The following is an 11364-nucleotide window of genomic DNA, read 5'->3' as shown; positions in this document are numbered from 1 at the left end:
TACCCCTAGTACTTAACAATAAAAGCTTTCAAATGGCGAAACACAAAGTGGCTTTTATTGTGAAGCAGGCACTGGAGAGACAGTATTTATTCGTGCTGTTAGTGCAGAGACCCATCATCTATCAAAAATGCATCTACAAGACAAGACGAGTCATTTTGGCATTTCACTACAGCAGATTAGTTTTAAATATTGCAGGTAGTGAAAGAACAAGAAGGAGCAGCCACAGTGAGCTGTTAGATGAAGAGCTGCAGAGGACAGGCCTCACACAGGCCTTGTCTACAAGTATGCAGATGTGCGTGAGGGTGGGTATTTGCTCCGGCTGTTAAAAAAATACTGTCCACACGACAAAATAACTCCTTTGAAGATTGAATAAAAAATTGACTCCTAACGCTCGACGCCGTTACATGTAGCTGTCTTCCAGTCTTCCCTCGTTACAAAGGTAGTAAAGTGTACATGCTTTCTCAGTCCTGGAGAACTCATCACCATTGATTCCTCTCTGATGTCAGGACAAAGGAGCTCACCAAGTGATGAGACTGATGCTCTGGACATGCAAAAGTTTTCCTTCGACTCCTCAACAACAATGTGTCCCTTAAAACTGTCCAACTATCTGCTGATTTGTATGGATCTGATCCAAAATTGTCCTTTCTGGCAGACTTTAAAACATAGACACTGAGGTAGACCAAAACAATGGCCGCAGCAGACGTCTCTTTTTATCCGTGAAGTGATGCAGCAGTACGAAGTTTAAGTGTAAAGTGATTAATAGTCCAGACTGTGTAAACAAAATGTGAAAATGTAAACACACTTGTTGTCCGCCATTGTTGTTGTTGTTTTTTCTGGCACATACTAATGACACAAAGCAACGATGGGCACCCACGAATTAAGGAGATGATGTTATGTCCACACAGACAAAAAATAAAGTTTCGAAAACTCTGCACCTTAGAAGGCTTTGCCAAAAATCTCCATTTCAGTGACCGAAAGCTCAGTCAATAAGAAATATCTGTATCTTATGCAGACGGGGCTTAAATAAGATTGCATCTGAGTGACTGTTCATGTCATCATGGAAAAAGTCCAATTATTGAGTTTCTTCTTCATTTAAATCATGGCAGTTTGTTTGGATACTCTAATTTTATTTTGGACATTTGTAATGAACCACACTAGCTGTTACCAGCAGCAACCATGGGTGCTAAATGCTAGATGAACCAGGACTGAAATCTTAAGGATTATAACTTTAATGCAACTGTGGATAAAAACATGCTAACACATTAAAAATCACCTCTTCCTACCTGGTGTTACATGTGGCCAACTGGGTTGTGGCCATCTCCTCCCATACTAGGATGGCCTCCTGAGAGCTGCATGGGCGCTTCACCCACCACCCCAGACACCTTCTCCTCCTCACGGCGTTTTAAACATGCTGCCTTGGGGTTAAGGTTACGCTCTGACAGAGAAAGGGAAAACAGAAACAGGCTCTTTCAGTATAAAAGAATAACAGTGTATTTAACAGCGGTGAACATAACTGTGCCTCCCATTCACGCTGCAGACTGACCTCTGACTTGCTGTTCTAAATTGAGGATGACATTGACAGCTTGGTGCAGGATGAGAAGTTTGGTCTGAGGTTTGTCGTGGCTGAGGTGCAGCTGGCACATCCTCCCAAGCTCCTTAAATGCCTCGTTGATGTCCCGTACTCTGAGGCGCTCACGGGCATTGTTAGCCACCCGCCGTTCCTTCTCACGCTCCAACTTCACCTCCGGGGGAAGGTCCTCGTCATCCTCCTCCGGACTAGTTACAAATAGAGATGAAGTGATGAAGCCACGGGCAGACAGACATATCATCAAACACCTGTGACAAATATGACTTAAAGTCTAGCATTCAGCTACTTTAAATTTTAGCATCAACAGCAGGGAATGTACACCCAGTTTTGCTTTGTACTGAAGGGATTCACTAAAAATATGACGTGAGAAGCTAAATGCACTCAAAATGAAAGTGAATATTGTGAGAAATAACCAAGAAGCAGCATCTCCCATTTCAGATAAGCATTCGATCAAAATACAAATCGCACAAAAACTGGTTATCTTCAGAGTATACTGCGCTGTGTTTGCACTGTGTTCGACAGTTTATCAACAAACTACATACTGTAAAGGAGCAGTGTGTAAGATTTAAGGGGATTTAGAGGCATCTAGTTGTTAGAAATGCAGATTTTTCTCCTGGTTAGAATTCCTTCAGTATTAATTGTTTCGGAGGTTTTTAGCAGTTTCACGAAATAAATGTGTTTCTCCAACACTGTTTGGCATGTCAGAGATGGACCGCAAGCCCAGCACCTGCTAATGTGTGCTCACCTTTTCTCTGATAACTTAAAATTCAGATGCTCAGCAGGTTTTGTACTGGGAGCTGAATTTTCTGCAGAGGTCTCTTCCTCTTCAAAACAAACGAACCAGAGGATTAAAACCAGCAAAAACACTGAATCAGGCAGTTTCATGTTAAATTATCAGTGTTATTCTAACGCTGTTGTCCGGGTGGTGTTGTCCACTATGGTGGTTGACGCAAAAACGCAAATAATCCTATCTAGAGTCAGTGTTTGGTTTGTCTGTTCTGGACGTCTGTAGAAACATGGTGGTGCAATGTGGTGTTCTCCATAGACAAGGACCCGATCTCTTTGTAGGCATAAACGGCTCATCTAAGGTAACAAAAAATAAGCAATTACTATTTTTAGCTGAGTATACACTAAAGAAAACATACCTACTATTCTCTATAATATCTGATAATATGTCCCCCTAAATCCTACACACTGGACCTTTAAGAAGGGAAGGCATGATGAGCTGCAGCTTCCTGCAACATTTTGGTCATTAAAAAAAAAAAATCAATGTGTTGTATGGTTTCCCATTGTACCATTTTGACAGGGAAAATGTTATTTTTATTTTTTTTTTGCCTTATACAATTTTATTTTAACTTCATACCTCAGAATTCATTTGCAGTATAAATACAGAGGTACTGGAAGTAGTACCTCTATGCCTACATTGATTCTGCTAATCAAAAGTCAGATTTTATACACCGGCTACATGAACATGTGCTTTGAGTGATGTCTGGCAAAAGCCCACAAAGCACAAGAAATTGCCCCTCTTTTGGAGAAACTTACTCATCTTTCTGGTCTGAAAGGCTAGAGATCATCTGGAGGGTCAACGCCTCCTTTCTGAAAACGTGACATGAAGGGAAGGGGGATTTCAACATTGTTAAATACCTAACATCGTCTGGGCAACAGTCAAATTGTCTGACTAATTTAACAGCTGACATGAGGAACCTTGCAGTAGATATGTCCTTTACATTTTTTTTACACTTGACAATCTCCACCTTTGTGGGACATTTTTTATTTCATGCTGTTAAAATCGTTAAAATAAAGTTTTGATTAAAAGACGAATCCAAAGTAAGACACTAGAAAACAGAAAAGGACCACCTTACCTTCGACTGCGTGCCGCCTTGGACTCCTTCTTTTCGTCTTCAGATTTGTCTGCAACAGATGAGTTTTCATCATCTTCTTTGTCTTCTCTTTTGATGTCTGAGCTGCTGGAGGAGTGTGTGGAGCGGGCCAAACCACCAGGGAGACCTGAGTGTAAAACACAAAGATGTTAGGATGTTCCAGCATACCGAAGCCTCTCCATGGAGGGTGTAATACAACAGATGAATGTGGGAAGTTAATAAAGTTAAGCAGAGATCACTAAAGAATTAACAAAGTAAATCACTGTGTATGTAGAGTGGCATTGCTACAAAACCAAATGTTTAATTTCAATACTCATACACTCAATCATGATTCGAGTCTTGTTCAGTTTTACTGAACAAAAACCGACGTACTTTACCATAAGTGACAAAATATCCAGTTCAACTTACTGGTAAAGCCTTCCGGTTGGCCGACTGGTGGTGTGGGTCCAGATGCGTGATGACCGTGCAGAAGAGTGCTGCTGGGAGGAAGGCCTGTGGGCTCCTCGTGTTTCCCTCCCTGCTGATTAAGGTGGAGAACCATGATGTGAATCTCAAAAGGACAGATGTATCACAACTACAACCCTATACACTGCAAAGGTTTCCCAAACAAAATATGGTGGCCTAACTTTAAGACAAAGTAAGACAAATACTTTTTTTACACCAAATTTGCTCTTTTTCTTGGACTGGTCTCATTATGGATTCTTGGAACCCTGGTGCCACTGAGTGAACCAGCGCATGTTTCCACCAGTTTTGAGCAAAACCATTATAATCAAGGGTGTCATCAACAGAGTGTGTTGCACAATGCACAATGGAAGTAAACAGCAGTAGCAAAGTGGCAGATTGCATCGATTACCTTCAAGTTTTTGCTTTATTACAGATGTTTGTTTTTATCCAAAAAACAAGCATGGACCAACTTTTTTTCCTGTCTTTTCTTCCCATAGTGACCCCCTCCCACTGGAACTCTCTCCCAAAAACATCCAGAAACTGCACCTATCTCTCCCAGCCCAATCACTAATCAAAACTCACCTTTTCAAGACTGCTTTTAAATGTGTGACAATAAGTGTGTGTTATGTGTTTTGTTATGTATTTTTAGTATATTTTCTATCTATGACTTTTTGAATTACACAAAATGTCTTAGAGTAAAATGCTCTATAAATAAACATATTACAACTTAACGTTTGAGAACACTGCTCAATCTTTTTTTATCCTGATGATTTCTCACTTAACTTCTCCATTTTCTCTTTTCAATCTGTAGAATATGACAGGCCTACTGATGTTTTGCCAACATCTTCTGAGTAAGCAAGACAGCTACTGCTCAGAAGGATCCGCTATTCATTTCACTCACTAAACAAGATGCATAAAATACAACCCTGCCTGTAATAATACGACAAAAGACAACTGAATGGAACAAAAAATAGGTAGCTGAAGTCTTTGGCGTTCTTCTGTTGTATTATGTGAATTTTATGTACGTGTGCAACATATTGTATATGAATGTAGCGGTGCATAAACATATATAGATTTATACAGTTTTTATATTTGTTCTATTATGTAAAATCATGTGAAGATATAATTCTGACTTTTCAGTGTGAATTCTGCATCTGTTTAATTGTTAAACTGTGAGCATGAATGATAATAAATTCAAACTATTTACTCCTAATTGCTTGTAATTCTACTTTTGGCCAGCAGATGGCACAAGTGATACTATGTTTGACATTTTTTTTGTTCCTTAAGGAAATTAACTCCTAAGTGATGCAATTTTTGTTGTTTTTTTTATCTTAATTTTTCTTGCTAATTAAAACAGAAAACTAATTTCTTAAAGAAAATTGTTGTGTGACATGTGGATACATCATTAAATCAAGGTACTCTGTCAATCAATTAACAAAGAGCATTGCATTAGTCCTTGTAAGCCATGTTACAAAAACATAAAGTATGTTTTAACTCAACCTCAATACTGACAGTTTCTTCAGTAACAGCTGACAGAATGAGCGCGTAAACACATCTAAATCTCAGTTATTTCAGCATGAAAACAAACTCCTTGCAGAGAGGTTTCAGGAGTGTTGATGGATATTATGTGGGGGATAAAATTAACCACAAATTAACACTTTTGTTTGCTTCATGTCGTCAGCATCAGAAGTCTGAGTCTTTTTTGAACACACAAATTTAGCACATTTTGAGTTGGTGACTCACCATAGCAGGATGTCTGTTGCTGAGGGCGAGGCTTGCATTGGGGAAAGCTGGGGAGAGGCCCCCGAGGCCTCCGTTGTGTACTGCTGACAGCAGGCTGTGCATGTCGGGGGCGCCCTCTAAACCAGGACCCTGGCCCACAGCATGGTTACGCAGTACATGGATGGCCTCCTCCAAACGGTCCTCCATTTTACTCTGCTACATAAACACAAAAAGCATGCACCAAGAACATACAGAGAATGATACCAAGACACAGCTTATAAATACACAGTATGTTATGAAGAATTCATTTAATTATTCAAACAGTGCACTGGTACTTAATAGTGTACTTAGCTAATGTGAGCAATGTCTAAGAATACATTATGGCTGCCTTGTGCTTTAAATGAACTTTGATGTAGCAGAGAAATGTTTTAACAAACCAGTGCATGTGGTGGCCCTTCATAGTTGGGTGTGGTTGGTCTTTGCCACTGAGACTGAGCTCCTGCAGAGAGAAATATTGGAATCATGTTTAGCTGTAACTCTCAACTCTACAGCAGATGGAGCTGCAAACACGTTTCTGTGCTGAAGAATGTTAAACATGCAGGAGATCATTTTTGCTTCAACAATTTCAACTGATTCATTTTTGTGTGCCAAAAACAAGGTTGCAATCAAACTGAACAAGTTAAATAAATTGGACTGATGTAGGTATTCTGCGGCTGAAATTGAAATATTATCCAAATTTGCAGTTGCATGAGTGAGTATAAAGCACAGGATAAAACCACCTGAACTCAGTTTACCAACCTTCAGATTGGCAAAATTTACTCAGCTGTTAGGTTGACAGGAATTTTATGTCAAAGCAAGATAGAGCCTAAATGATGCCAGTAAAATAAAGACAAGGTCTTTTAAAAACTAAATATCGTGTTTATGAAAATGCAGATTTATTTAGCTTCATGTTTAACATGACACATTGATGGGTGATTGCAGATCAAAGGCCTTGAAGTGCCTAAACGTGACAAATTAAAATGTTGACTTTTCATGTATAAGTAGGAACAATTTCAGGGGTCATGAGATCTATATGTGAGAATTCAGCTGTACCTGCAATAGCCTGAGGAGATCCAGGAGTAGATGGAGCGGAGGAGAAGTTATTACTGTTGTGGTCCGACGGGTAAATCTGAAAGAATGATCAAAACACCCCAAAATGATTTAAGTACACCTTAAGAATATGCTTCATTAATTTACACTGTAATTGAGTCAAACGGTGAAATAGTGCTGAGCAATGTGTGGCCACAATATTTCTCGATATCATACGATTTTAACTTGAATCACTCAAATGCAGTGTTGCAATATAATTGCAGTACATTCACTCAAGTACTGAACTTCAGTAAAAAAAATTGGGGTACCTTTATTTTACTTGGTAAATGTAACCTCATGCCACTTTCTACTTTTACTTCACTACACTTCAGCAGGAAATCCTGCACTTTTTACTATTTTTCACAACTTTTCACAATAATTTTTTGATAACTTTACTTACTAGTTATATTAAAAATAAAGACTTTTGCACAAAAAAACACGAAAGTTTACAAATGAAGCTGAAACGATTAACTGATTGGTTAGAGAATTAATTGGAAACTATTAATTCGAGTAATTATCCATGCAAAAACATGTTGTGGTTCCAGCTTCTAATATATGAGGACTTTTCCTTTAAATTATTTTGATTTGTTAAACTGATAAACAAACTCTGCATTTCTTTATCTTCTTTTCTTCTACTTATCTTATTTTGTTATTATCCAATTTTATTCTTTTTACATTATTATTACTTATCTTTTTATCTTAATTATCATTTGTCTGTGAAGTGCTATGAAGTACATTTGTGTATGATAAAGTGCTAGATAAATAAACTTGCCTTACTCTAAGTAGTTTTATGTTAAATACTTAAATACATTATTCTCATTGTTTTTACATACTTTTAGTTAAATAACATTTTGAATGCAGGACTTACTAGCAACAGAGAATATTTATAGTGTGACATACTGACACTGATACTTTAACTTAAGTAAAGGATCTTCCCCCAACACTGGTCAGATACCATGTCAAAAAATGTTTACAAGGAGGAATCAAAGAGTTGCAGCAAATTAAATAAAAAAATGAGGTTATCTTTAACCAATGTCTATTTTAAAAAAAAAAACTTATTTTTTTCCATCAAATGTAATTTTTGTCAGAATAAGACAGACTGTTGCAGATCTGCCAAGAAGAAATGGACTTGAGAATTGTTTGTACACTTTAAATGTAATTACGTATCCAAAAATATACAAACACTTCCTGACTTTTCAGAATTCAACCATTATTAGGTCCTTAAATCTCTGATTATGTCTCTTTAGCATATTATTTGAAATAGCAATTAATCTGTTTTGAATGAACAACCAAAATAATGCTAAACCACTGACGGAACACTTTAGTCATCGTCACCATTCTTAGTCAATTTGTGTGAACAAAGAACAAACAAAGTGCAAATTTGACTAACATCACAGATTTTCACTTCAGAGGAAACAGAACAAAATTACTGTAATTGTTTCATTGCCCAGCACTAATTTACAAAACCAACAACAAACAGAAAAGAACTCACTGAGGCAAGAGCTTTCCCAATTTCATCCCCTGAACTGCCAGCTGTGGTGCCGCGGTTGGCTGCAGAGACAAAATACATAATATGAGTCAGATGACCCGTTAATTTGTTTTTGAAAAAAGGGAGAAAAAAATCAAATGACCATGGGACAGACGCTACCAAGACGCTTTGTGTTAAGTTCACTTTCAAAAGTTCCTTACCCATGATGCCTTCCCCGTTGATGGTGGGTGTGTGGTTGTAGGTGGTGGGGGCGGAGTGGAAGCCGTTGACTTCGCTGCCGTGCAGAGGATAGTTCTGTGGGGACAGAGGCAGGGGTTGACGCTTCTGGAAAGGGGATACAAGTAGCTTCATAAGGCACAAACCCCTCACACAGAGAAATGCACAAATGTGATGCATTCTTCATAAAGGAAGTAAAATTATTCAAGTTCATGCAAGATGGAAACACAGGGTTCCTACAGTTTCAATTTCAAAATTAGAAGCTTTTTGCAGACTCAAATCTCCAGACTTCTTGGTAGATTTTTCAGACCATATTTGACATCTGCGCACAAATAGCTAGATGCTGATTGTGTCAAAAAAATGGTTTTAAAATTCAACTGTTAATGTGCACAAGGTACTGTGGCTCATACAAGATAATTAAAACCAAACCCAGACCAGGGGGGTACACTGCAAAGCAAGATTAGCGCCTTAGCGATGTCTGTTGAGTCTAACGCCAGAGTTTCCTGTACTATGAAGGTGGCTCTCTTTTAACCTGGCTGGATCACCATGGTAACTTTACCTGATCGGGAGCAGGTTACATTCTAAGTTAATCTTAAAATAAGCTGAAAAGCATCTTTCACATCTTCCTTGAGGTGTGTCACTCTATAATCAGTGTCAGCATATGAGCTGAAAACAATATAAATACATTTGATACAACTTGTTGAGCCATAATGTTACATAAATGCCTCCTAACAAAGCCACGCTATGCATTGCAAAGCTTTTTTTTTTCCCCACAGGAGCCTTCAGCTTATCAATGATGCATAAAATATGAGACAGAATATCGTCTACCTTATTCATTTGGCTGTGACTCTCACTGAACTACTGAATGTGTCTGTAGTGTTTTCTGGTCAATTTGTCCACAATGGCTCTAAACCACAGATCACATTATACATGAAGAGGTCACTATATATTTTTAAATTAGACTAATGTTAATTTCACATTAAATGTGATATAATTCCTTCAAATCATATCATACCTTTACCACTTCTTATGTTTAGGATATGCTAAGAACCTAAAATAAGGACCTAAAAGTTAAAAAAGTGAAGAAAAAAAATCTCACAGCGTCTTCTTTATTCACTGTATCTATCGACTGTTAACAGTTCACTCAGTTGCATGCAATAATTTGTCTAGCTTTCTACGACTGCTCTGGCCTGCTCTCTCTCACAAAGTGGTAAACATCTTGGCTACGGTGTTTTCCTGCTCCACACACCATGAAAAACATTCTGCTTGAATGATCATTTTATTTTTGGAAGTTCTGAATTTTATATTTTAGAAAGAAAAATGGGAGTAAGAGTCTGGAAACACATGTTTTTCCATATTATTTCCTTTTTTTTCCATACTTATCCAGACCTGGAAATTGGTCAGATCAAATTCCACAGTTATCCATACTGTGTAGGAACCCTGTTTACATAATTTAATTCATGCATCTTGTATAATAAGTGGTTTTATTAAGTCATTCTTACTAAGTCATTAAGTCATCAAGTTAATTATTTCCTTACAAAGCAACATAAAAGATATAAGCCATTATAAAGAAAAAACAAACAAAAAAAAACCAAATTTGAAACAAGAAAAAAAGACTGAGGCCATCTCTACGTACCATCCTGTCCTGTGGGTTAATTGCAGAGAAGGGGCCCGGCTGTCCGATGTGAGGAGAGTTACCCAGCATGGCAGAATAGCCAGAAGACGACCAGGGGTCTTCTGAGAAAAGCACATTAGCAAGTATTAAAACACCCTCACAAATAGCAGAGCAAAGTCATTCTATTAACACTGAGAAATGTTACCTTGCATATAGAAAGAGCCCGGGTAGACGGCGCCAGGCTTAGCGCCGGGATATCCTCCATTGTCTCTGGCGTACTCATCACCAGATGTGGAAGCATACACCTAAACATGCAGACGGAGAGCGGTTAATAATGTGATTTCTGAAATAATATACTTAAAGGGTATCCTACGCCGCTCTGAGCATCATGAGAGACTAAGTAACAATGTATCGATCCACCCTGTCCCTGCTTTTGAACACCATTTAATCACACTAGCTTCAAATGGCCACAAGATGGCAAGAGGGAGTCTGCCGGCGGAGGAGGCAGGCCGGCTCCTCGCCTGTGGAGGAGAACACAGCGGCCATGCCATGCTGGGCACAGCGACGGCTTGAATCCCAGTGCACAGTGAGCACTTCCTCTAGCTCCCAGGACCCCAGTGACATCGCACTGCCTAGCCTGCAGCCCCTCCCTATAACACACTCAGTATCAGCTCGCACACATACCATGCATTCAGTGAGCCAACACACACACACACACACACACACACACACACTCCACTAGCAATACCCTCAAACTAGCACTATCATGTTCTGTATGGCATCAACAGAAGATTTCCAGAAAACACGATAATAGACAACTCTGACATTTTCCATTAGCACCACAGAGTCCAATCACACTTCCTTTTCTACATATTGCGATCAAAAACGGATGCTAAGTGACATACATCTCCGCGCTCCAAAGCCACAAAACTGGAGACGGACATGAGAAGCCCTCAACACCATCAGCCGCCACTCAGTACGTCTTTTCCTCTCCTCCTCTGTAGTGGAGGCAGATAGAGGAAGAGAGAAAGAGAATGGAGGCTATGCTGCAAAGAATGCTAATCCAGAGAAGGGATTTTTTCTGTAATTTGATTTAACAGGGAGAAGTGGAAAGGGAATGGAGAGATGCACTTCTAATTACAGAGCCATCTGCCTGTTCCTGGACCACATCCAACTCCACAGGCAGCTGGGCTGAGGAGAGGGAGCGAAGAGAGGGAGAGAGATGGGGGCTGGGATCCAGTCAGAGAGAGAGAGAGAAAGAGAGGGAGATTGCAGTGGGTAG

At 39.1% G+C, this 11364-nt stretch overlaps 1 protein-coding gene across 6 annotated transcripts in view; it reads right to left on the bottom strand.

The window, feature by feature from the left end:
• Positions 1-11364, bottom strand: part of tcf3b (transcription factor 3b) — a 38817-nt gene that overhangs the window by 3812 nt on the left and 23641 nt on the right. For 2 of the 6 annotated variants that reach the window (XM_042482102.1, XM_042482138.1), the window contains 12 exons: positions 10288-10387; positions 10104-10204; positions 8452-8575; positions 8255-8313; positions 6727-6802; positions 6072-6133; positions 5656-5850; positions 3877-3988; positions 3451-3595; positions 3131-3184; positions 1544-1776; positions 1284-1435 (listed from right to left, as the gene is read on the bottom strand). In XM_042482102.1, coding sequence (XP_042338036.1) covers positions 1290-1435; positions 1544-1776; positions 3131-3184; positions 3451-3595; positions 3877-3988; positions 5656-5850; positions 6072-6133; positions 6727-6802; positions 8255-8313; positions 8452-8575; positions 10104-10204; positions 10288-10387 — 1407 coding nt within the window. In that variant the 3' untranslated portion in view covers positions 1284-1289. The remainder of the gene's footprint in view (positions 1-1283; positions 1436-1543; positions 1777-3130; positions 3185-3450; positions 3596-3876; positions 3989-5655; positions 5851-6071; positions 6134-6726; positions 6803-8254; positions 8314-8451; positions 8576-10103; positions 10205-10287; positions 10388-11364) is intronic. The other 4 variants (XM_042482123.1, XM_042482110.1, XM_042482115.1 and 1 more) reach the window with 4 other exon arrangements.

This window comes from Plectropomus leopardus, chromosome 3 (genome assembly GCF_008729295.1).
Source record: "Plectropomus leopardus isolate mb chromosome 3, YSFRI_Pleo_2.0, whole genome shotgun sequence".
Taxonomy (NCBI): domain Eukaryota; kingdom Metazoa; phylum Chordata; class Actinopteri; order Perciformes; family Serranidae; genus Plectropomus; species Plectropomus leopardus.
Note: the sequence above shows the minus strand (reverse complement) of the source record. Positions and strands in the feature narration are given on the sequence as shown.